Source organism: Haplochromis burtoni, unplaced genomic scaffold, assembly GCF_018398535.1.
Source record: "Haplochromis burtoni strain Fernald_Lab_line unplaced genomic scaffold, NCSU_Asbu1 Contig_633, whole genome shotgun sequence".
NCBI lineage: Eukaryota > Metazoa > Chordata > Actinopteri > Cichliformes > Cichlidae > Haplochromis > Haplochromis burtoni.
Window position 1 is genome coordinate 77,848 of NW_024582994.1, and position 27,426 is coordinate 105,273.

At 38.4% G+C, this 27,426-nt stretch overlaps 1 protein-coding gene across 1 annotated transcript in view; it reads left to right on the plus strand.

The window, feature by feature from the left end:
* Nucleotides 1–219: 219 nt before the first annotated feature.
* The window catches only part of slc4a5a (solute carrier family 4 member 5a), a 39,574-nt gene continuing 12,367 nt past the window's right edge, over nucleotides 220–27,426 (plus strand). The window contains exons 1-14 of the mRNA XM_005949180.2: nucleotides 220–388; nucleotides 3,229–3,290; nucleotides 4,133–4,345; nucleotides 6,382–6,511; nucleotides 9,059–9,219; nucleotides 13,107–13,259; nucleotides 14,454–14,567; nucleotides 16,874–16,929; nucleotides 18,483–18,640; nucleotides 18,734–18,821; nucleotides 20,730–20,884; nucleotides 21,186–21,314; nucleotides 21,927–22,101; nucleotides 26,805–26,938. Coding sequence (XP_005949242.1) covers nucleotides 3,233–3,290; nucleotides 4,133–4,345; nucleotides 6,382–6,511; nucleotides 9,059–9,219; nucleotides 13,107–13,259; nucleotides 14,454–14,567; nucleotides 16,874–16,929; nucleotides 18,483–18,640; nucleotides 18,734–18,821; nucleotides 20,730–20,884; nucleotides 21,186–21,314; nucleotides 21,927–22,101; nucleotides 26,805–26,938 — 1,724 coding nt within the window. The 5' untranslated portion in view covers nucleotides 220–388; nucleotides 3,229–3,232. The remainder of the gene's footprint in view (nucleotides 389–3,228; nucleotides 3,291–4,132; nucleotides 4,346–6,381; nucleotides 6,512–9,058; nucleotides 9,220–13,106; nucleotides 13,260–14,453; nucleotides 14,568–16,873; nucleotides 16,930–18,482; nucleotides 18,641–18,733; nucleotides 18,822–20,729; nucleotides 20,885–21,185; nucleotides 21,315–21,926; nucleotides 22,102–26,804; nucleotides 26,939–27,426) is intronic.

Here is a 27,426-nt window from a genome sequence, read left to right on the forward strand (position 1 = left end):
CCCTTCGAGGCTCACATAAGGTCACTGCTGTGATCGCTTGCTATTCTTTATTGCTTTTCCACAGTCCTATACATATTGACCTATTGGCACAGTATAGAGATTCTCTACCAGTGGCTGGTGTTAACCATATTCTGAAACGGCTTCCTGCCTGAAGCTCTCTGCTCAGTCCTCATTGCCCATTATTGACCCAGTCACGAGAGAGAGAGAGATAGAGCGAGAGCCAGTTGGAGAGACAAACAGAGACAAATACAAAGGAGCTTTCCTCTTTGCCGACTTTGTACCATTTAATAGTTTGTTGGAGCTCCACTAGCATGTTTTCATTGATGCTTCCCCACAAGCAGCCAAACTCTTTTCTTCTTTTGCTTACTCCAGCTGACAACTAACCCAGGTAGGCTTTAGTATGTTTTTTCTTACTATATTACTTACTTTTCTTACTATTCTTGTTGTTGTTGTTTTTCTTTTCTCTTTTCCCACCATTGATTTATCTTGTTGCCTGAGCAGTACTGTGTCATTTTCTCAGCCTGTTGAGTCACAGATGACATTTAGTCTCTGTTTTTCCCATCCTTGGCTCCAGGCCTAACATATGTAAATTAAACCAGCAGTGTCAGTAATGTGGGGAGTTTGGAGAACTGTAGTCTCTGAAACTAGAATTCTGTCATCTTCAGCTCTGTGTGACAGTTTTGATCATGTCTAAGGAAGTCACACGAGTAGTGTGTGTGATCAGTGGCTCTTAAAACATTTTTGCTTTATTCCCACAAGACACTGGTCTGTTCTAAAGGGAAATAAAGTTTCACAAACAGTCTTTGAAAAACAAGCTAATGACATGTGGAATCATTCTTTAAGCTTGCTGAGGCACTAATGAGCCCCACTTATCCAAAGTACTCGGATCCCGTCTCAATTGATCTATAGGCACAAATTTAACACACACTGCCCGATATTAGAAATCATACTTACAATGTTAATGAGCAAAGCAAGAATTCAACGTGTGAGTGACTGGTGTGTACTGTATGTGCCTGTTTCTTAATGTTTATCTTTTGCTTGTGAATGTACTGATGTGTAACAAATTAGAGACTGCAGTTGTGTCAGTGAAATCATACTACCTTTTTCCTTATTAAAAGTAATTAAACACTTGTCACTGAAGTGAAAAACTGTCACTTTCAAAATTATTTTTCCAGTTTCCTCAATTTCCTCCAGATTAAGTTCACTGGACCAGATACATTATTCCACCGCAATCAAAAGATCAACGCTTATTGAACCAAATCCGAATTTGGCCTACAGAGACTTGGCAGAGCACTCTGTCCCGTGTGCACGCTTATGTACGAGTATGTTTCATGTCTCTATCAAGTGACATGGGGTGTTTGGAAGCAGGGAGAGCCTATCGATCAGCTGGTGGGGGGGAGCGAGTGTTGCGCCTGCAGCTCTCGCTCCATCTGCCCACTGGGTGTGAAGGACACTGATGTGACAGCGCTAATTACAGAGGCAGGAAGCCAGCGCTATAAACATTCACAGCAGCAACTCAAGCGGGCTCTGCCTGGCTAAACCCCACCCTCCACCAGCCACTTTACACCTCTCATCCCTCAGGGCGGATTGTATTTCAAGAGTTCTATGTGAAATGAGGCATTATCTGCAAATTCCCGTTCAAAGAAACATTGCTGTAGAAATCAGATGTGTGTAAAACAGAAACGTCTGTGACAAACACTAAAAAATGCACGATTACGATCATCGTTGATGTTTTTGGTTTGTTTGCCTTTTTTGTTATTCATTTGCTGCCAATTAACGGTCTTACATTTTGGTAATCTAAAAAAAACAGTAAAACAGGAATCTAAATTTATGTAAATCTAATTTCAGGTATTTGTATTTGTCTTTTGAGGACAAGAAGTCTGGTTTAAGTCATGGACAAAGTCCCGGTAGATACATGTGTGCTCTGAGTACCTTTTCAGTAAGCAGTCAAGAAAGATTATTTAATTTTACTCTCTATTATGACTAGAATAATATATACATAAGTATGTTTCCTATTAAACCTTGAATAAGCAAGATAGTTGTGCCATCACTGGACAAATAATCAATAATATTCCTTCACTGGATAATGAGTTAAGCAGAGGGTATAGACCTCTGGGCTTTGAATACTGAGGGAAACCGAACAGCATCAACAGCTTAGTTTTAGTGATGAAGAAGCACATGCCCATTCTCATCTGGTGATTGGGGCTTTGATGGGGGGGGGATAGAAATATCTATTTATTTCCACAACTCCCTTCGTCCAACCCTCTCTTTAGAAATTTCTGATTATTTCAACTTTAAATTGTAATTATGGCTGTCTTAATACAGCATCAGCTCTAATGTTTAGGTTCCTAGGATAGTAGATTTTACTTTATTTTTTACATTTAACCAGTAATATTATTTAATAATAGTTTTCTTTTCAGCTGTAAAAAAATATTAACATATTATTAACCCAGCAAACGTATCTGTTGATGCTGAAAGAGCCTTTGCTCCATTGAGCTTAAGGAAACTGAAGAATGGGGCAATGCCTTCATATTAAGTTCATATTAAGTTACATTGTTACATTGTAACTATAAAAATTCCCTACTCGCCCCTGTGGGCGGTCAATCCTTCAAGCTCGGGTCCTCTACCAGAGGCCTGGGAGCTTGAGGGTCCTGCGCAGTATCTTAGCTGTTCCTAGGACTGCGCTCTTCTGGACAGAGATCTCCGATTGGTTTCCTCAAACAAATGTTGACCGTGAAGCTGAAAACTGTAATTATTCTGTAATTACTGAATTTCATTCACAGCCTGCAACTGGAGTACTTTAAATAATACCATCAATGTATAAAGGAAAGCCCACCCTCAACACCCACCAACAGGAACAAGCTGCCTTTAAGCTCAGCTGGTGGCATCCAATGCCACGTGTGTTACCCTCTCATTTATTTTAATTATGCTCTATTCTATCGACTTGGCCACCCTTTAATTATTTTGCCATTGATCCGCACAGTGACTCAATAAGCAGGTCAGTGAACAGGAGCGGCTTCGGCTGCTGCCGCAGGCTTCGTTCTCAGATATAGAGCAACAGCCAACATACACACGTGCACATATGTACAGAGGGGACAGTGCCATCTTAGGTTTCGATTAAAAAAGGGAACCCGAGAGATAAATATGTGCGCACTTTTACACTGTGCATTACACAGCAAACACACACAGTCTGCCTAGAGTGTCTTGTCACTCTCTCTTCCTCTTTAGCAGGATGGAGCATGGAGACCGAGGGATGGGAGTCTCTCACCTTCGCTACGAGGATGAGGAGGGTGAGTGTGTGTTTACCTGTGTGCTATCCATGCACTGGATCTATCACACACTGGCCCCATGAGCTTATAAAAATGGGAAAGCCATTCTACCCATTTTAGATTTTTATGTTACCATGACAGATCACACTAACTTCTAATTTTCAATTTCTTTTTAATTTTTTCTGAGAGCCTGTGTGGGTGACTGTTGTTAATGTGCTGCAAATGAGCAGTGTGTGTGTGTGTATTTTGGGGGGTCTTTGGGGAGTTGTTGTATGCATGTTTGTGTAGCTTTACACTAAGCAGCAGCTCGGCAGGTTCTTTATCCAAACATCAAATATTGGCTTGTGTCTCCCTGTAGTTTAGTAATTCCATCTGGAGTTGTGTGTGCAGTTAGTGCAATTAGTTTTACAGCACCATTCAAATTGCCAGCAGATGATCAAACTCACGTCATCCAGGATTGTGCTGCAAAATGGAGGTTGTGCAAGCCAAGCTACGAGACTGTGACTGTGAATAGGCCTAATTTTCTTTATTTCTGTGTCAACAGTGACAAATCGCAACATGCTGCAGTTGTTAATAACCACACAAGAGCTGCGAAACATAATTTATTCTGTTCGTTATAGTAGTTTAACATTCATTAAAACACTCCTGAGTATGAGGGATTAATGAAAAATCTCATTAGGTAATCTGCCAGTGTTGCTGGCTGTCAGTCAACCAATTCAGAGCTGTTCATTTAGCATTCACTGCAACCGCCTGTGTTACAGAAATCTGTTCTAAATGACACCTGTTCTTAAAAATTATTGCCACCTTCTGTATATCTGGAACTCTCCAATCTATGACCAAGAACTGTATATATTTGTCCACAGATCATCAGTCCATCTACATTGGTGTGCCAGTAGCTCGAAGATATCGACGTAAACGCAGGCGAAGGCGTTCTAGTCAAGAGGGTAGTGATATGGATAGAGACAGACATTACAGCCACCACAGACACCAGGAGCATGATCGGTACACAGAGATAGATATGGAGGAGGGACTCATGGATTCAGCAGAGCAAAGTCTCCAAGACATCAACCGTACAAGTAAGTCAGCGGTGAGAGACATGACATGACTTGTGACATGTCTTGTCTGTCAAACACCAGTCTGGAAAGGTGCTTTTGTCACACTGAAAGAGAAAGAGCCTGAACTCTTCTGTTGAGGGCTGGCGTCTACTAATTTCATGTCAGATGTTTAATGATTCTAACCAATCAATGAAAACGACATTTTTCACCCTTTGTGAGACAGCTTTATTAAATCATGGGAAACAAGACTGTTGTTGTCATTGTGACATACTTTAATGTCACCTTTGCACTGAAGAAACACATTTTTAACATGAAACATGAAGTTTATTGGAGGTTTCCTTATGCTACAGTCCCACTAGGGAAATAGTGATTACCGATTGTCGTTCATTGCAAACATGTGCAATGAACTATTCATTTTTTAATGACTGCTTCAAAGCTGAGGCCAGGTCTGTGACCATTCACAATCAGCTGCCACTTACAAAGTGACCTCAGGTCTCAAGAAGGCTATAACAATGTAACAATTTTGCAAAAGTTTGCAATTGTATGTCGTCAGGTTGCAATCCTTTTTTTTCCTTTTGTTTTTATTGTTTTTTAATCTTTTAAGTTGACCCAGCTTAATAGGAGAAGCACTCCTGAAAAGCCAGAGTGCTCCTTGTTGCTGAAACAACAGTCTGCTCCTCCAGCTCTCTCTGAGCCTTTCATGTGCAACAATTTCATGTGCTCTTTCAGAAATTGCTTTAGTTACGTCTCATATATATAACTCATTTTCTGCACATTGGTGTCTTTTATTTGAACATTTAAAAATAGCTTTTCATATTGCTTCCTCCCAGCTTTTTTAACAAAGAACAGCAGGAGTCCAAGACACAGCCTGAGAGTGGCTACCTTCTGTTTCAGGTTTGAGTAATAAGTAGTCTGGCAGAACACTGCTGTTGTGGCTTTCAAAACTTTTTCCAGGAAAGTTGCCCACTCTCTTAAATCAGTATGGTGCCATCAGTGGAAAGGCAGCAGAGGTGTTTACTTTGCCTTGATTGTATGCTTACATCAACACAGCCTTTTGGACTCCACGTGCCACCTCTGTACATGGTGGTCAGCTGGAGGACAAGAACATGGACAAAGACGTACAACAAAACAATGAGAGAAAATAGTAATCCATTACTTAGAATTAAGGAAGTCGTACTCTACATCAAACAGCAAATGTTGGAGGGTAGAATGCATTCTTTGATTTTACAGTATTGATTTCACAATCGCATGCTATTCAGAAAAAAAACTAGCGAAAGATATTTAAGTCAAATGTAGTAGTTATCAATAGAAACTTCAATAATATTGATCAATGGTAGTTTAAAAGACAACGCTTGTTGATTTTAATTACAGGCTATAGGTTTGCAGCCCTATTCACAGCTGGCAACTCATTACCCCAAAGCCCCACGCATGAACACAGAGTCCTGCTCAATCTCCCTGCAGATACAACGATACAATGGATTGGAAGCACAGTAGAGTTGTGAATGACTAACTGTAATCAGGCAGCACTGAGTGATCCAGGCTTCAATATGACAGTCATTACTGCTGGGACAGTAGATGAAAATAACAGAATGATTATGGTCAAAATATGGTGACAATTAAAATATTTAAAGTGAAAACTTTGGTTGCACTTTACAGATTGAAATGTCAATTTCAGTGTTTGATTCAAGTACTAAGGAAATGCACTATTGTAGCTGCAGTGGAAGAGAAACTGACAATATGGAAAAGATTGTAATTAAGTATTAGCTGAAACCAGTAACTTGACTGTAAAACAAGTGATTACAAAAGCAAGTCTAAATGGAGGGTTCTACTTTTGTAAATGATGCCATGTTTTTATGGATGGTCATTTTGCTGTAAAGAAATCAGCCACACAAACTCGCTTTGTGTAGCAGATTTAATGAAGACAAAACAAAGGTACAAAAAAAAAATCTGTAAAACAACGGTCGCATGTTTTAGGTGAATTTTTTGCAAGATCCTTGGGTCTTTTAAAGCAAATACAAATTCTAATAATGTCAAAAACATCCTTTCCTTCCATCAAGTGTCTCCAGCGGCAGAGCGGCTACGTTACATCCTAAGTGAAGACGATGACATGCCGACACCAACGCTCTTCACTGAGATGGACACTCTACAGAGAGAAGGAGACGAGCTAGAGTGGAAGGAGTCTGCCAGGTGGATGACACTCAAACAGACAACAGAGGGAAAATATAAAACAAATTGTGTGCTTTTCCTGGTTGGCTGGTTTAGAATGTCTTCTTGTAAAAAAAAAAAAAAGCAACTGCGACATAAAATGAAGGACAATTTTCCAGCTGCATGGTTTATAGCTTGTTTAAAGTGTATTCAGCACTAGAATTTTGTTGGGATGGAATTTCAGAGGAACAACATTTCAAAATTAGAAAACTGGAAAAGAAAATATGTTGAAATCATGATTGAATTTACCTTCTTGAACACAGCTCTCTGGGTTCGCATAAAATTGCCGTTCTTGTTCATGGAGGTGGTTTAAATTGCATATTGTGCTTTCTAAATTGTGCTTGCTAAGGTGTCAGGTAAATCATCAGTAAAGTAAAGCACGATTGGGCCTGTGCACCTTTATGCAAGACCAGGCTCTTAGGAGGTTTTACTGCAGGTTTGCATTAGACAAAGGAGTTATATATCACTTCCATTGTCCACTATCTGTTGTTGGAGAACATCTATAATGAGTCTGTGTATCATGGTTAGAGCACACTATGGAAATTTCATGGACTGGAAGCATGTAGTTTCCATATGCTTGATTAGGTCGTGACTTATCAATCATATATGGTTGCAATGAATATATGGGAACGTTTATGTTATAACAACTTATTTTTTATGTTACTCCAATATTATGGCAGCAGTGTTCAACACAAAAGTCAAAATCTTAATATCTTTGCATTGCAAATCTTGCACAAATGTCACAGACCAAATTTAAATGTGCTGTAGTGAATAAATGTCAAAGAAGAGATTCTCCAGTTCAGTGGCTACAAATAGCAAAAATGCAGTCGTGTTAGTCTGGAACACTGTGTGAAACATGGATTTAGCTGCGGTGACATCAACTGTTGATATGTGATGTCCTATTTTGACGCCTCAAGATTTTGGTTTTAGAAGAACTTTGTGACAAGGAGATTCTAGTGGCGAAACCAATGAGCATACCCTAAGTATTTATCCTTTTTTTTTAAAAAACTTAATATGATCAAGATTTACAAAACAGCCTTAATTTTTGTATTTCATATGTCCCAGAATGAAGCTATAACATGATCATGATTGACATATGGTTTTTAAATTCATTCAGGCATATCTGGGAGGAAACCAGCAGCCAGTAACCTGTTTGTGTCTCCTGTTTAACCAGTAGTCTGCTGTGCATCGACTCACAATCACAAACAAATAAAAGATCATTTTTTAGAGTCCTTGTTAAATCTCAGCCCAAACACACCTTTACATGCTTCTCAGATCATCTATGACAGCGGTCCCCAACCTTTTTTGCGCCACGGACGAGTTTGTGCCCGACAATATTTTCACGGACCGGCCTTTAATGTGTTGCGGATAAATACAACAAAATAAAACGAGTACCGGGACCGAAAAAAGAAGATTTATTCATAACACACGTGAAAAGACCCAGGAAAACCGAGTTAATGAAAAAAACGATAACAAAATAACGCTAAAAACCGATAAAAACCCTGAAAACCATAAATTTCACACCCGAGTCTCAAGTCTCGCGGCCCGGTACCAAACGACTCACGAACGGGTACCGGTCCGTGGCCCGGGGGTTGGGGACCGCTGATCTATGATGATTGAAGCTGCTTTTAGGTCTCATGTGGGGCAAGATACAGAAAGAACTAATCTGGACAGGGAAGAAGTATTGCTAATAATAAGGAATGGGAATTTTATGTACTAATTAGAATATTCACAGAAGCCATCTTGCTGTATTTGCATTCTGCTTAGAATCAAATTCAATTAGAATTTCAACTTCTCAAAATTACATTATAGAGTCACCAAAAAGAAACTGGTATCTGTAATTGGTAGTACTACTGCTCTACCTATTAAATGTTAAGAAGCATTTCAATATTAGGTCAGCATATCTGAAAAGAGTATGCTAATCAGAGCGACATATCTTAAATACGGTAACTCATCAGAAATGATTATGCTAATTAAGGCAGTAAAATATTGTTATCAAGGACACCATGAGCCCTTGTAATGAAGTGTACGGTGTGAGCTGCTAAAAGATTAGACTAATGGTGTTCTATAAATTTATAGCACTAATAACAGCGTTAAGCAAATAGAGGCTTGGACCTAGGATAGTGATGTTGCTCAGTACTGATTATTACTTAGTAGTTAGTACTGCTCCGAGAGACTCCTGCTAAATGAAAATAACTTGCAAAAACCAATGACATATACTAAGCAGTGGCCCTGTTGAGTTTTCTTTCTTTCTTTCTTTCTTTCTTTCTTTCTTTCTTTCTTTCTTTCTTTCTTTCTTTCTTTTTAATAATTGTTTTGGGCTTTTTTAGCCTTTTGTTGTTATTTGATGGTGGAGAGAAGACAGGAACGCTGGGGAAAAACCAGAGTAATGTCATGTAGTAATTGGCCTCAAGTAGGATTTGAACACTAGTCTCTGCATTAACCATTAATCAGCACCCCAGACATGAAATTTTAGGTAAATTGTATTCTCACCTATTCTGTCTCTCTGCATGTTCTTGCTGCCTTTAGGTGGGTGAAGTTCGAGGAAAAGGTAGAGGAGGGAGGGGAAAGGTGGAGTAAACCCCATGTGTCCACACTGTCCCTGCACAGTCTTTTTGAGCTCAGGACATGTCTCCAGACAGGAACAGTGCTGCTGGATTTGGACGGCTACTCGCTGCCTCAAATAGTTGGTGAGATATTCACATTTATAACTGCACGTCTTTATGTGTGAATAAGCAGTCAGAATTCACTGTTTTCAATAAGCTGCAAGCCTAGCAGCTCTTTAGCTATTTGGTATTTTTTATGCTTTGGGGGGTTTTGCAATGTATTTTATATTTGTAACCATTTAGCTAACATAATTAAGCTAACAATCATGTTAGCTAAATATATTATACTCCATTTCCACATAAGTAATAAAACAACAAATACATTAATAATACGTGAATAATAGAAGTATATCAAAATATCAGTATGTAATTTTAGTAAGTTATGAAACAGCTGTACTTTATAAAATGAAACATTGTTTGAGTTGCTTTTGCTAAACAAACTGATTGGTCATTCATTTTAACACCTATACCTGGCTTTCTCTGCTATGACATTTTTGTAAAATATATATTAGTTAACCCTCTATAGACACCCTCTTTATTGAGGTTTTGCAGTCACACAACTACTCACATGTATGTGATGGCAAGTGAGTTAGAGACTAGAGACTGGTCTGCAACCATCTGGCAACCACTGGTTAGGAAGGAAAAAATATTTATTACATGACTAGTTGGCATGTGGTTGGTAAAGGTTGATGCCAGTTCCTGTAAGATCAATTGCTTAATCCCCAAACGCACAGGTCCAGACACGGGTCAGTGATCTCCTGGCAACCACCAGTCATTAAATGTGTATTTCCTGACCGGTTGGCGAAAGCCTTCTTATGACCATCTTAGTCACTAACAGATTGTTGTTGATACTGACACCCGATAACGTCCTTTAACTGTTATTTTAGCATAAACTAGTGCCACAGTAACATTACCTACAGCTGTAAATTGCTTTATCATTTTCCCTTGCTTTATGAATAACCCTGCATCATGACCTTTTTCATCTTTCCCTTTTGCATATCCAAAGGCTCAAAGTATAGCTACAAATGCATTAGTATGGAGTCAATAAAGTATAAAAAATACAGTTAAAGACAAGAAAAAAATCAATGAGTAAATGTATTGTTTGCCAGTTCTCAGTAAAAATCAATGCTTAATAAACTGCAGGAACATTTTCTAGCACATATCAGATCTTTTTATATTTCCTTAATTTTCCACTCGCTGGTCAAGTGATTGATAAGATTGTTTTAAGAGTGGTGCTCCGATATTCAAAACCAGGTCACATTTTTCTCAGTAGTAGTTTGTTGTAGATGGTTATTGATATTTTTAACGATTTTGTATAGTATAGATGTACCTTTATCGTTCTACATAGAGAAAAGAAAGCTTATCTAAATTCAAGCTAAGTATTGTCCGGGAATAGTTCTCCAGGCTTCGTGAAGTAGACTCCAAAGCTCTTTGGATGTTGGCTGCATTTTGTTTCATTACATGTCATGATGATCCCACACTGCTTCAGTAATGTTGAGGACTCTGAGGAAGTTCTGTTGTGTCTTTTTGTGTTCAAGTATGCCTTTACTGCATTGGCAGTGTGTTGGGGATCATTGTCATGCTGGAAAATGAAGCAGCTGCTGATCACATCCTTTCTAGGTAGCATAGCATAGTGGATCATAATCTGATTAATTGTAATTCCATCAGTTTTGCTGACAGACCCTCCACAATGTTAATGCTTCACAATAATGAATGTTTAAACATTTATTATTGTTCCTTATTGAAACAGAATTTTTTAAATTGCATTTTTCTTATGTAACTTGACATACCTCAGCCTTTATTCCCTGTTTCTATTTGTTAAAAATGGCTTCTTGTCAATCACCTTTCCACTGAGACCATTTCTGATAAAGCTTCAGTGAATTGCAGATCTATCAGCTGAGTGTCTCTCAGGTCCTGTGTCAGGTCTTTGTTGGATTTATTGCAATTTGTTCAGGACATGACTTTAGATACTGTTCAGCTCTGTTGTAGATAGTTGTTTTGGCCTGTAACTTCTTATTTTATATATTTATAGAAGAATAATCTATAAATGAATAAATACTGTAATAAAGCTAATAAATATCAAATATTTATTATATATACAATGTTTTCAGCTAATAGCTCTTTGGGATTCACCTTGTGTTTGCAAAAATTGGATTTTATGCCTGTCAAACTGTTTTAGCTTTGGAATTTTTCATAAATTCAACCAAAGAAATGGGAACAAACAAATAGTGACAGGCTGCTAGTAACAAACATAGATTCATCCCTTGAGTTAGGTCTGTTACCTAACTATTAGTGAAGTCTTTTTTATGCCTGAATTCAAAAGTAAGTGTTAGATGACTTAGCTAAGAAAAAAAAACATTCTTGTTAAAATGGTCAGATACATAGACTGGGCTGAAAATGAGTGAAAAAGCAGACAGTGGTTGAAGGGAAAAACAGAGAACTATTGCCCAAGACAATTTTAAAATTAAAGGAAGAAGTAACCAAGTAAAACAGTCTGGCTTCTCTGAAGCAAAATGTAAAGAAGTGCCCACTCAAGATTATTGCACAGTACAGCATAGAAATCGTAGTTTCCTGAATATTTTTTCTATTTCTATTTCTATTTTTTACCATTTTCTGTGTTAAAGAGAACAGTTGGTGTGTTTCTGAAATTTTAAACACATTACTGGCCAAAATCTTTCTCCTTGTATAAATTTTTGTGATCTGGACCAACAGAAGACAACAAATTCACATGACACCACTTTTTATTTTGCATCTCATACAAACTCATTTTAAGCTGTCCTTGTGTCATTTCACAATATTTTATCTCTGTATTCCCCAAGACATAACCTTAAATTACCCACACAGATAGATAAAAATGTCTTATCAGTGGTGGTGAAGGCAGTAGCACACTTGACCCTGAATCACAGTGGCGCTGGTCCATTGTGCTGTCCTGTCCTCTTTAAATGTGATTTGATCTTGTTCTGAAATGATTACTTCACTTCCTTCCAAGGTGCTATTAATATATCTGGGTTTTCTGTCTAGAGCTCAAATGCAGCAGGTTTGTGTGCTTTTTAGCACACTGTGATTTTTAAAATGAGCAAACGGTGAATGATTTTGACTGATTCGTTCTTGTCTTCTGCTTTGTATGAATATAATCTTTAATTAATTTGATCTCCTTGTTCATGCACAATAGCTGTCAGCCTTTCTCTCACTATGATAAAAAGCATCCTGCTGTTCTTTTAATTGAACTTTTATGCAACTGCAGAGTCAGACAATTTTTATAGGGTTGATCAGGCTGAGACCATTGGTTTAATTGGGGTGGCACAGAAGCTGACATCTTGTTAATTAAGAGCCAATTTTTTTGGTCACTCATTCGCAAAATTCACTTGTGCGTGCATGACTACCACGTAGAAGCCCACCATAAGGAGTCACATTATAGTAAGCTTTTTGTGTAACTATAAATAGCTTTTTTATTGACAATTAAACATTTCCTTACTGTTTATAAAGCTCAAATGATAGATTTAAAACATGGCCGTATGGTAATAAGAGTACATTTCTGCTGGCAATCATGCTTAAAATTTTACCAAACAACTATTAGTTGTTTGGTGGCCACTGGTCAGACTCCTAAGAGAACATGCAAATGATAATAGTGTACAGTCATACCACTTTGATAGGCACAAGCACAACCCGTTGTTCCTAAGTGGCATGAGCCAGTCTCAGGGGCAAATGAGACTGCGTCATTTTTTACACTGAACAACAAGTTGCCATTTCAAATAACAAGACCAGTTAGACCATTTTAGATGTGGATGTAGACAGCATAACAGAACCATAGACGTATAATTTGCACAGAAATTTATACTTATCATCAGTATATGCAAAGCATTCGTTGTATTACACGATAGCAGACTACAGTCAGTGTTATGAAACTCTTTGTCAACTCTAACTTCCAGTTAGGAACTCTTAAGATGTGAAATTTTGTGTCTCTTTTCTAGATGACATCATTGAGAGACAGATAGAGGAAGGCATGATATCTCATGATCTCAGAGAAAAGATCAGTTTTGTCCTGCTGAGGAAGCATCGACACCAGACCAAGAAACCGATCCACCGTTCCTTAGCTGACATTGGCAAGTCCAGCTCTTCTACCAGTGAGTGACCCAACTTGTGACACAGATTGACCTGCCCTGTGTAGCTCTGTGTGAATAATCCATGAGAGACCAATATTCTAAGTATAGCAGGGGTGGGTGATTAATTTTCTCAAGGGACCACATGATGAACCGAGACTGTTGGGGAGAGGCGCAGCAGTAAGCTGAACTCATTTCTGCTCAGTGTTAATTTTATCTCATTATAAACGACTACTAGTAAGAGTAGATGTTATAATTTGGCCATAATTGTGGCTCATTGGGAAAATTGATTGCTCATTCCTAGTCTATAGGATAACAGGTAGTTGACCTGCCAAAGTATTACATCAGCTTGAGTTTCCCCTGACTGATAATATTAAACACATTGTTGGAGAGCTAGCATTATGAAATGCCATCACATGAAACAACACTGTGAATCCCTAATTATAGCAATTCTTTTTCTTTGTCGTAGGCAAGGGCAAGGCAAGGCAAGTTTATTTGTATAGCACAATTCAACAACAATGTGATTCAAAGTGCTTTACAGAGACATTAGAAACAAAAACAAATAAAAAGCATGATTTAAAATTGATTAAAACAAGCAAACTAACTAACTAATTAACAAACAAACAAAACTATATAAAATCAAAACAGATAAAATCAGAACAGTAGATAAAATAAGTAGTTAAAATGTTAGTTTTGAAGTTTAAGCTTAAAAGTGTGGATTTGGTGCTTTATTCAAATGCAGCTGAGAACAGGTGAGTCTTCAACCTGGATTTAAATAAACTGAGTGTTTCAGCTGATCTGAGGCTTTCTGGGAGTTTGTTCCAGATATAAGGAGCATAAAAGCTGAATGCAGCTTCTCCGTGTCTGGTTCTGACTCTGGGAACTGATAAAAGACCGGATCCAGATGACCTGAGGGATCTGGAAGGTTCATACTGGGTCAGGAGGCTTGGCTTCATTCTGGGCTGACATGTAATTTTGATGCTACTGAGAAATGAATTATGCATATATTTAACTCACTCACTGAATGAATGAACACTCTTGAGTCAACAAGGCTCATATCCTCCACAGGGAACGTATTAATGTTTGATGAGTTAATTACCACTGTAGCATTTTCACATATCATCAAGACAGGGCACATGGTGTTCAAGAAATCATAAAGCATCACCTCCAATCACTGATTCTGTTGTGTTTCTCTTCCTGCTTCCCTTCCCATGGCAGATCGGAATGTTGGACCCCGAGGTGGAACGGGTCCGGGGCAAATGGCCAACTTCAACAGGTCCACAGAGGACCTCCGAATAAAGCAGCAGCCAGCAGCCAACTATGGCCGCCTGCGTGAGTGTCAGGTTTTGGCTTGTGAAGCCGGTTGATGTTTTTTCAAAATAAAAGTCATTATATTTTTCCTTGTTTTAAGAGCACTGTGAAGAGTCAAAGCCTATATAACCATAACTGTATCGTCCTACAATCTCCAAATAACACATTATAGTTTCACTTGTAGATTGCTGTTTAACATTTCTGCATATGTGAAGACTGAATAAATAAATTCAGGACACCAAGCTCAGATTGTTAGCTCATATTTACAGACCAATCAGTATCCTCTGAGCACATTTATGTACTCAGAGGATACTGATTTGTCAAAGCCATCTCTCCTAATTCTGGATTTTCACTCTAACACATGGAAAATTTGCTCTTTAGTGATTCTTGAGCATAAATAAGCACGGGAAAAAATAGACATTAAGAGTGACTACTTCATGACTGTCATGGGCTGGGTCTGTGACCCAGCATTTTGAGTTCATGATATATTGTTTATTTATGGGGAAATGTTAAGTTCTTGTTTTGTATTATTAGTTAGAACTTGAGGCTTCATGTTTTGCCATTTATCGTTTGGGTTTAGCTCATCTAGCTCCCAAAAAACCCCTAAGTGGTTCAGCCTTAGTGCTGTTATTGGATCCCCTCATTTCCCCTTTCCCTGGGCTTTGGTCCCACCTGCCCTTTGTGTTTCATGTTTCATGTGTCAATGTTGTTTGGTCTGCCTCATCATGTTCTCCTGTTTATTTTGAAAGTCCAGTTTTCATGTCATTGTGTTTGAGTTTACATTTCCTGTGCATCGTTATGTTCATCCTTGTCAGCTGTTTCCTCATGTGTCTGGACTTCCCCTGATCACCTCATGTGTGTATTTAAGTCCTCTGTTTTCTTTGTTTCGTTGTCAGGTTGTCTGTTTGCATCCCCATAGTGTTTTGTCATAGTTTACTCAGTGTTCATAGTTTTGTCATAGTATTTTCACTGAGTTTCTTAGTTCTTTAGTTTCTGAGTGTTCACAGTTTTCTTAGTTTTCATTTCAGTGTCTTTCAGTGTCTGCTTCTGGGTCCTGTAAACTAAACTTATCGGCGCACCCCGCCGTGACAATGACATCATATGGTGGCATTCATAAGAGAATGAGATTGACAATATAGTGTAGATGAAACTGAGATGATGGGGGAAATGGTGGACAGGAGGGGAAAGCAGGTCAGAAAGCAATGAACTGAAATGACGCATTATTTCATTGATCAGTAAAATGCACACACATGCTGACACAAAAGTACTGTCAATAAATTCAGCATTTTTGATTTTTAGAGGTATTTTTACTTTTTCAGTTACATGGATATCACATAGTGCACCATAGATAATTATCCTTCAGTGTAGTGAACGATATATTGTAATGGTATTGAGCCCCTGGATTCCCACCTCTAATGACAAGAATTATGGCTGCTGAAGTATTCAGAATTCAAATAGTGATATATAGATATACAGATATATATCTATATATCTATATATCAGTGTATATATACTGAAAATAACAAGAAAAAGCGTTCAGAAAACAAACATCTCGTTTCAACACTTTCAGTTTGTGATTTTTCTCAGAGATTCCCCATCTTCTGCTAAATAAAGCAGGTGATTTGTGCTACAACTTGAAATTACTTTTGATTTTTTAAAGATTGATTTCCAAGACTTACATCATCCTACAAGTTACACCCAGTGTGGTTAAACTGAAAGTGAAGGAAATGGGAAAAGTAGCACCAAAAGAAAAAAAAATACAAAAGACAAACTGTTTCCTGATTTAAAATGATCTCCAAATACATTACAATGATCTACAACTTTGCAATACACTCTATACCAGAGGTGGCCAACTCCAGGACTCGAGAGCTGGTGTCCTGCAGGTTTTAGATGTGTCCTTGATCCATCACAGCTGATGGCTACATTATCTCCTCAACATTTTTTGAAGTTCTCCAGAGGCCTGGTAACGAACTAATTATTTGATTCAGGTGTATTGACCCAGGGTGTTATCTAAAACCTGCAGGACACCGTCTCTCGAGGCCTAGAGCTGGCCACCCCGCTCTATACTATATACAATATACTACAGCCTTTACAACCTCACCACTAACTGTGACAAAACTAAAAACATACTTTCTGTCCTTACTTCCAAAATGCATGAACATCATAAAATAAGACTTTATGGCATCTGTAGTGCATTAGACTGTGAAGATTTACCCAATAGCTTTATCTCATAGAATTTATGTGCCAGTTATCAATTTCAGGGCTGAAATGATTCCAAGTAGGTGGATATAAAGAGTAATAACTGTATAACTGTCCCAACCTCGCAGGTCACGCCCAGAGCAGGAGTATGAATGATATTGCGGACACTCCAAGCACAGACCAGGTGAGTTATTACTGAAACCAGCTCATTACATTCAGTATGTCAGGGATACAGCCTTCACATGCGTAAGGCTTTTTAAAAAAGTGTGTTTTATAGTTGTGTGGCTTTGGTTTGATCCTGACAATGACCAAATTCATGTTCCTGTCTTTTCTACTGGCAAATGTCTATCTGCCTGCACTGAGGGAATCTCTGGAGGATACATTTATTTCCACTCTGTTGCCTTTCATGATTGGACAGATTGCCTACCAGTAAGGCATTTCATTGTATTGAATTGCTGTTTCTTCATCGCTCATCAATTTTTCATTGCACCTGCTCGCTGAGGTGACATCAAGTGACAGAGAGAGTGTGCAAACACATAACTCACTCATTAGTGAAGCTGATGCAGTAATGGGAGTTAAACCTGGCGACGCATGCCAGTGCCGCTGCAAAGGCGTGCTGATGTCGCTTCGATTAGGCTACAGGGCTTTGTAACTGACAGGTCAGATTATGTGTCATTCACTGGGAGGGATCGTGTAAAAAAAAAAAAAAAGAAATGAATGAGAATTTAAAGGGTGCTATGTGGGCCGCAAAATTTGTCTGTGACAGTCGGCAGGGGGGCCAGCACTGGTTGTCCGGTTCCGAGGGCTCTACTTATCGTTTGGCTAGCTGTTCAAATTCTATTTTGAGGTCTACATCGGTCGCATGTGACAACGGACAAGCGATTGTTCATTTTGTTACAGTGTGTATTTGCGCTTGTGTGTGCCACATTTTCTGTGTCGATATTGAGCTGGCACTGAGAAAAAGATGGATTTCACTGTCGGTCCATCAGTCCACGTGCTTTGCTCTCACGTGGAGCCACAGATTCAGGTTATGTGTTGTTGAAAAGGCTCTCCACTACTCTGTGTTATTGTGCATCAGTCCAATTTCCTGCCACACCTTTAGATGTAATCAAACAGGTCAGACTGGTTCACCATTTCGGGTCACAGGCAATTGTTTTCCCTCTCTGATTGTTTGTGTGCATTTCTTTAAGGATTTTATGCCCACTTAACTACACAGGATTGCATTTAAAAAACGTCCTCCCGAGCTAATCTGCCGGGTTTTGAGAGACTGTAATGACAGAATGAAACTTTAATGATCCCTGTAGGTAGATCCAATCACTACACCTACCAACACCGTCACAATAAAAGCACACGTCTCAGTTACAGCAGTCTTTGTCTTAACATCCTCCTAACTGAAAAATGACTTTATAAGATAAACTTAAACAGCTGGTTCAGTATTATTATATTATTTTCAATTTGGTGTCATACATGAGAGAATAGAAGACTAATACATTTTTTAAAGTTACACAAATGATTTTGTAAGAAGTTTATTTTCTGTATGTTCAGTTTAAACTATGAGAGCGCGACAGTAATACGTATAGGAAATTGAAGATTGCCACAAGATGCAAAAACAAAACAATTAAACATGTAAAATGAAATATGAATACCTCAGAGCAAAGTCTATAACATGTAGGAATTACACATATTCTACCATGCCGACACGATAATGCTGGACTGCGTTCTCCCTTTTTTCTGTAGTTGAAAAATAAATTCATGAAGAAGATCCCCAGAGACGCGGAGGCTTCCAATGTCTTAGTGGGCGAGGTAGACTTCCTCAACAAACCTTTTGTGGCGTTTGTTCGCCTGGCCCAAGCTACAACTCTAGGAGGTCTAACAGAGGTCCCTGTTCCCACCAGGTAAAAATCCCTACAAAATGTCATTGCCCGCCAACCAGCAACAAACATCTGCAGTCCCAGAACATACCTCACATTTGTTTCCTCACTCTACAGATTTCTGTTTATTCTGCTGGGGCCCCAAGGAAAGGCCAAGTCCTATAATGAGATTGGCAGAGCGATAGCAACTCTAATGGTGGATGATGTAAGTGCCTGTCACTGTGTGTTAAAATCCTTCCATAGCATGCGTTCTTCATTAGACTTGACAATCTGACGCTGACATTTCTCAGGAAACCTGAGCAAATAGAAATATAAAGATTCTTCACAGTTCCTTTAAAGGACATGTTCAGCGTTCACTGGCATGTCCAGCATTATGTTTGGAGTACGTCTGGAAGTGATGTTGATTGTTAAGCATCAGCTATAAGTGGGGTTTCTATTTGGATAATGAGTCGTTAATTGTTTTCTAATGGCAGCAGTATTCTCTTCCCTGAAAACAGTTTGAGCTGTTATTCTCTGTTGTGTCACTAAGTTACTGTGTGTCAGTTTAATAGCAGATACAAACAGTAAGGAAGTGACAGGCTGTTATTTTAAAAGAGTCCGAGTGCAAAAGTTTTCCATCCACAATTAAAACATGATTATAGGTTTGTGGCTGGTAATATGAAGCTGACCTATTATTGAGTATTGACAATTATTATGTGGCATCTCAATAGGAGTTCAATCTCTCCTCTAGTGCCACACTGACAAGGCAGTGCTGGTCAAATTTAAGAGCAGAACATGTTTATGTGTAACGCTTTATTTAAACCTGTTCAAAAACCAAGATTAGGTCAGCAGCTGTCAGTCTCTTCCCGTAATACAGACAATATTCCATTAAGTAAAAACATTCAAATTCCTACTTTAGTAAAAAAAAAACAAAGAAACAAACAAACTTTTTATTAAACTAATTGTTTCATCAATTATTTTTATAACTTAATTTGTTAAGTAATACATGACTTAATAGTACCAGTCAAGATATTGGACATTCACACCTATGGGTACACAGCTCTGCCACCACACAGCTGCAGCTGTCATGAAACTCTATGTATGCGTCATTGCAATAGCATGATTGGCTCATATTAACAGATTTCTACTGAGGATTCTTTGAGTGCCGTGCTTCTCTCCTACAGGCTCTCATGTTCAGTTATTAGGCTTAACTTTGATGACTTTGACCATGTCCTGTCCTTTCAGTAGAACAGTTTGTGCAGTTGATAATTATTATTTGCTGTAAAGAACTGAATTTACTCAATAATAATAACTAGCATTAGCATTACCCTCTGATTGGTGCTAAACATTAGCATGTTTAACTAAGACGGTGAGCATTTACACCACTGCACCGGCTAGATTTAAGCATGTTAAGGTAGTCATTGTGCTTATGTTAGCGTTCTCTTACACAGAGTCAATAGTGCTGGTTATACACACATTCATTGACTCTATAACATTAGCATTACAGTCAAACTGTATTGCTAATTTTTCGTAATCTTCTTAATGGCAAAATGTCCTTTTGCTTGAAGTTGTTTTACTACTGTATGTGCCAACAACTAACTGTAAAGCATCTGTCCTATGTAGAAAATAGCCTGTGCAGTCATTAGCTTGATTTAACTCAACCAAAAAACATGGCAGCACCGCGAAAAAGGGCTCTGACGCATCTAATGACTGTTCTACAGATCAAAACCAAGTTATTTGAAGTGTAGTTAGATGGAGAAAATCAATAAAGTACCACATCTACTATTTGGAAAAGATTTCTGAATGGGGCCAGTGCCCATTAGAACATTTTCACTGCCAATTAGAACCACTGCTTGATTTTTTTCCCCCTGTTGTTGATACAGCCTTATTTAGAAACATATAATGCTTGTGCACACTAATCTCTATGGGCATGATTAGTGGCTGACTGGCAGTTATTCTTGAATTGAATCCATCTGAGGACAGATGTCAATATAGCCTTAACAACCAATGTTCAATATGTCTCCATCAAAGGTGACAGGCAAACACAGCTTAATAGGGCAGTACATACTTATTACTATTACCAAGAGAAACCGTAAAACCTTTTCTTTTATTTCTCTGTCTTCCTCCCTCCCAGCTCTTCAGTGACGTAGCCTACAAGGCAAGAGATCGGGAAGATCTTATTGCAGGAATAGATGAGTTTCTGGACGAAGTGATTGTGCTTCCACCTGGGGAATGGGATCCCAAAATCCGCATTGAGCCGCCTAAGAAGGTTCCCTCGGCTGACAAAAGGTTGGGGATGTCTAACCGCCTGAGTAATACATATAAAGGTCAAAAAGCTGTAGTTTAACAATGAGCGATGTGCCAAGAGCAATTGCAAACTATACTAAAATCGTTTAGGTCGAAATATCAAGTTACAGAAAATTAAAATGTTCTCTGAAAGAAAGGGTGAAATTGTGCCTTTCAGTCAGCAAGTACCAGTTTGCAAGGTTGAAACAGCTTATAGACAGACCATTCGAGTGAATAAATATATGTGAATAAAGTTTAAATCTCATATTTGCTCACATGTGTGGCATGTACATGTCCTTTGCAGGAAGTCAGTCTTTTCCCTAAATGAGCTGGGACAGATGAACGGCACAGCTGGCGGAGGAGGAGGCCTGGCAGAAGACGAGGAGATGCCAGTTCAGCATGAGCTTGGAGAGGAGCTGGCATTCACTGGACGGTAGGCAGCCCGGGCTGTGTGGCAAACTGCTGAGAGGTTTAGACTAAACACAAGCAGACTCTGGGAATTTGAATATGGCCTTATCAAAATTTGGCAGAATGGGCAAGTTATTTAAGCACACCTGTCCTAAAAAAACGCCGATACTTCCTTATAAGTAGCGTGGCTGTAGGTACAAAAGTTAAACTAATGTAAAATGGACAGTATTGGATTTCCAGTTTCAGCTGTGCCTGCAAAAAGAAAGAAACAAAGAAAATGGAACATTCCTTGTCTTGTTTTGTTTCAGAGTAGAAAATGTTCTATAAAAGGATAAATATGGCTTTATCCAAATCCAATTTGCCAATGATAGCCTGAGAGAGTAGGTTTCAGTGGTAAGTAGTGCTTACACTTTGTCAAAGTCAAAGCACAGAAGTGACTTTTTAAACTTGGAGAAAATAGACTTAAAAGCGAAAGCAGTGACCTCTCCTGCCTACAAGTATAGATGTCAAATCACTGTGTAAGTGATTCATGGATATAGTCTCTGCTTTCTTGCTTCAGAGAAAATACTGTGACATGCTGAGAGGCGGAGTGTGTGAAGCATCCTAACCAACTGTGTCGGTTGTTGTTGTGCAACAGGTTCTGTGGGGGTTTGTACTTGGACATAAAGAGGAAATTGCCATGGTTCCCTAGTGATTTCTACGAAGGGTTCCACATTCAGTCCATCTCCGCTGTGCTTTTCATCTACTTAGGCTGCATCACCAATGCCATCACCTTTGGTGGGCTCCTTGGGGACGCCACTGACAATTACCAGGTAATGCCGAGTGCCGTAATAACGATTTGTACATTTGGAGAAAGCACTGTTTGAAGTGCATTGCAGCTACTACCTTGCTGGAAAGAAAATTCGAGCTACCCAGATTGATAGTAAGCATCGAAAACAAAGCATCGTTTATTTAAATCACAGCATTTGTGACAATTGCTCAAAATCACCAGGGAAACAGCTGTTTGTGGCTCGTAGCCTTCTCTTGTTTGTTATTTCCCTTCTGTCTGTGGACTGCTATGGGATGAAAATAGCATTAGACTTAATCAGTGATTTGAACAATAAATCTTTATTTTTGTAATTTATTATAGATCCTAAACAAGCCCAAACAGATGGGGCAAAATCACAAGCTCACAGTTTTTGACATAAAAGGGGCCAATTAAATCCAGTAGGTGCCATTTCTGAAATCGTCGGGGTCTTAATCCTTTTCCCGAAGTATCAAAGCCTGGTGGGAGTTTCAACCTCATTAACTTGTTCATTAAAACAAGTCATCCTCCAAGCCAGCCCATAGCTTTGTTAAGTTTGAATCAAAATATCAGAAACATACACATGTCATATTTGACATCTCTCTGCTATTAGCATGTTGCTGTGCCTGTGTAGTTCATGCTGTTCTGCCTTTTTCTCTCAGTCCTTCTTTCTATGAGTTTGATCTTGAATGTCTTAATCTTTTAACTAACTATATACAAAAAGTTCTGTATATTGTTGCCTGTGTTCAACAGAGTAAATGCAATAACATTAACTGGTGTTATTTAGGGGAATTGAATTGTGATTTTTGTTTTTGAAAAGACATTTCATTTATTTGTCATCATGATGTTTTTTCCTCAAAGCAGACGTTTAGAGATTTCCTGTAATTTCATTGCAGATAATCAAATTATTTTTGATGTACTTAGCTAACGTCACTTTAAACCCCTTAATAAAGTTCCTTAACAAGGAAGGCAGAGAGCCTTTAAGTCTAGACAGGGACTGAACTCCAACTGAGTACAATTCCACAGTAAGTAAACATTACATTGTTAAAAAATCGTAAAAATGGTGGAGCTGCTATCTGACCGGTAGAAAGCTTCTGACAAACATTTTTTTTCTGTTTCTCGTCTCTTGTCGTTTGAATATAGAAATGCTCTTTATATATGAGGAGAAACATCCTTTTTAATTTATAGTGATGGCATTAATGATACCCTATAGGAATAAGAGGTTATCATATGTTTTTATGTTTTCAAAATTCTTGTTGCGACTGGAGAAAAGTTGATCTTGCAGGGAGACTTAAGGTAAGTGACGTCTGTGTGGGCCTGGAGACTGCACCTTGCTTTGATTGCTTTAATTGTCCATGATTTTGATGAACCTGGTTGTAAAAAGTCTTTAAAAAATAATTTTAACATTTTGATGGCTGGCAACAAGACATATTTACTAATATTACGTTTTCAACAATAACACAGTCACATTAGTTAAAACACAGAAAACAGAACGCCTTTAGAAGAGCACAGTGAGACCAGATAAACAGAAACACTGGCTGTGATGTCACTTGTCATGTCGGCACAACAAGACGCAGATGAATGATTTTCTGTGTTTTTGTTCTGGCTCCCTGTGAATGAGGAAACAGCTGCACTTTGGCCTTCTAGTGGTCACAGAACCTGGTGGAAAATTCTGCAATGTATGTTTTATGTTATGCTATGAAAGAGAGTGATGCTGTCAGCACTGCTGTTTGACAGCATTGGCCATGAATTATTTGATATTACTGTAGATCCACCGTTATTGTTCTGATCTTTCAAGATGGCTCAGCCTTCAGATTTTTTTTATTATTGTTAAAAAAAATCCACAATATCTGATGTAATGCATAGTTATAAGAGTGTAAAAAAGACAACTTAACTGTAATTATGTATCTTCAATCTTGCAGGAATGTACAGTACAGTGGAACAGCAAAAACCTGACACATGTGGCCCTTCGGTTGATGCAACTGTTGTTCACTGAAGCCTCATTAGAAATGGTCTCAGTAGAAAGGTGGCTTTAAGAAGCCATTGAAAACAGGAAGGTATACAGAATTACACGAGAACTGGAAATTCAGTGGCAACGCATCTTATGTCATTATAAATCCAAATTCAAATCATTCTCCTTTTAATATCCAGCCATCTGTAAAACACAGTGGAGGCTCTGTCATGGTTTGGAGCTATATTTCAGCCAGTGGTGTTGATGAAAATATGAATGCAGACAAATGCCGTCTGATTTTGATTCACCATCTTCACCGGCTTCATTTTTCAGCATGATAGTGATCCCAAACACCGCCTGTCCAAGCATACTTAGAAGTGCACAATGGAATAATGTCAGCCATGGGTTGGCCTTACTGGAACATTGTTAAGGCAGTGTGGGATCATTTTAAGAGAAAGTTGAACAAAAGGAACAATATCCAAAGAAGAGCTTTCAGTGTCCTTGAACAAACCTGGAGAACCGTTCCTGAAGACATTCCAGGTTAAACTATCAGATCTTAATGTCAGCTAATCACATCAGTAGTTCAAGCACCAAAAAATAGCAGAAAGAAGAATGATCCCTGCTATTCCCCTAATCAGTAGTTAGGCCAATGTGCGGAGGACGGATTTCCAGGTTACCTGGAATGTTAACTGGTGACCTTTAGTGATAATTGAGTAGTGTTTCAATAGAGAGGAAAATTAGAGTTACAGAACAATTCGTATGTATTTCAAGATGAGTGTCTCATAGATGAGTCTACTGTCGATGCATCCACTGGCCATTGAAGCGGAGCAGCAAGCGCAGGCAACACATGTAAACACAGGCAAGTAGCAGCAGTAGATTAAAATCAATGGGTGTCTGTTCAGGAAGTTCGAGCATAATTTGCGTGTCATGTTTATGAAGTTAGGTAAGATACATATTAAGTCTTAAGCTCTACACAGCTAGTTTGTCATGTCAGTGACACAGTTTTCCTCTGTTTAATTTAGTTTGTCTATAATTAGATAATCTACTTCAGTGCGTCATGGTGTTATGTGAGAGAAACTACAAGACACCATCATCAGTTACATTTTGCTGCACAGTCATAATACAGTGATTCTGTTATTTCATTAATGTGAACCTCTCCTCACTGGAGTATTTGGCTTTGTAAATAGAGTCCACTGCAATGAGGTCAGAATATTCAAGATTCGTTATTGTTTATAAATATCTATACACCAAAATTATATTGCACTCAAGACTGACTCAATAAACTATGGAACTCCAAAGTGTTCTATGACAAAGTGAACAAATTTTACTTTAAATTCTTGAAATGTATTAAAATTATTATTAATATATTTTAACTAAAAAGTACTAAAAATTGGCTCTGATCTGGAAAGTATAACAACAATGACAAGTATTCCTCTTTGGATTTTTATGGATGTAACCCTTTTATTATATGGGTGCTTTATCTTTAGACCTGTATATAATTTGTATGAGGGGTTCAGTGGCGGAAACCGATATTACTGTCCTTTATGTGGACAAACGTCGTAATCTCTACAAATTTTCAATATGAAGGTTTTGGTTTCACATAGGAATCTTAAATTCTATTCTATTTTATAATTAAATTCTAACTTGAAATGGGGTTTCTGTGACTGAACTAATCTCCTACTCACTGTAACTCCTCCACTGTCTCCTTTTGTCTTTATAATTATTATTATTTATTTATTTATTTTGTCTTGTTTTGTTTTGTTTTTACTTTTTATGATTACTCTACAATGTCCTTTAAGTACTTTCTGTTTGTTAAAAAGGAAAAAATGCTAATAAAAAGAGATTTGCAAAAAAAAAAAAAGTACTGTTTTTAATTAATGTTGCAGAAACAACAAAATAATTTCTAGCGCTCAGTGGATCTGCGCTCGACAATGCAGCCTAGGCGGAGTAGTCGAACGCAGATCCACTGAGCTCTCAACACAGTCAGCATCGTCAGAAGAAAAGTTGATAAAATAAATTAAACATTTTGTATTGTTCGATACATATGCGTACCGAACCGAAAGCACTGTATCGAACATATATATATATATATATAAGAGAGCTTGTGCTGGGATGCCATCTGGTCCAGCTGCCATCCATTTGTTGTCTGTGAAGGTTCTCAGTCATCCAGGTCATCGTAGTCAAAGGAGCTTGCAAAGTAAAGCGTCTTGAAGACGTTTCACCTCTCATCCGAGAAGCTTCTTCAGTTCTAAGTTAGAACGGATGAGAGGTGAAACGTCTTCAAGCAACTTAAAGAAGTCCAGACGCTTTACTTTGCAAGCTCCTTTGACCATCCATGTGTTGATTTTTCTGATATGTTCTAGTTCATTGTGAGCTGTTCTCTTTTTTCTTGTTAAGCATCAATATCTTTGCACCACACAAAAACAAACTGTCATAGACAAAAACACAGGTCCAGGCAGAAATAACTCCAAATTAGTGCTTTGACTTGCCTATATTGCTTCCCTGTGAAGCCTTTTGCATTATGTCTAATGCTCTCAAACACAGCAGTTGCTATCACCTTTCTCCCACCAACACACAAAGAAGTCTTTGTTTTTTTGTTACTCTGCTCTCCTTCTCGTCTTGAATTGCTGTCTTAATCAGCAACAGAACACTTTGCGATTTTTAGTCACCTGTTAATTTCACAAATTGGTGTGGGAATCTCATTCCACAGCAGCACTTATTTCGACCCTATTACCTCTCTTTCTCTCTGTCTCTCTGTCTCTCTCTCTCTTTGCCAACAGGGTGTGATGGAGAGTTTCCTGGGTACAGCCCTGGCTGGTTCTGTCTTCTGTTTCTTTGGTGGTCAGCCCCTCATCATCCTCAGTTCCACTGGACCCATCCTCATCTTTGAAAAGCTGCTGTTTGAATTCAGCAAGTGAGCTGCTTTAGAGCATAGTAGATTTATATACTGGGAAGGTTCATGTTCTGAAGAGACCTCAGTAATGTCAGGAGTAAACATCTCATCTCACCACATTATTATGTTTACGGTTTGCATTAAAATCATTTTAGGTTGAAGAGTTTCATTTGAAATGCTATGTGCAGTATGTGGGAGCATATGTATGGCTTTATTTACTTCAGGCTGAATGCAAATCCAAATTTCTGAAATGCTGCAGAAAGAAGAAGATGAAGAAAAAAAGGATTAATGCCTTGATTCTAATTTACTGGTTACTTTAACCAGAAAACAGCCAGAGAAGCGCTTTTGCCGTTCTGATCTTTGCTCTGACTGCAGTTCTGCTGAAGTAATGAGTTCAGCTACCATTAAATACCAACCCTCAAATCCACTTTGCAATCACTTGTACTTACCTCAATTTATATTGACAGCCCTGATACCACAGAGTATACATGTAAACACAGCCTGCTACA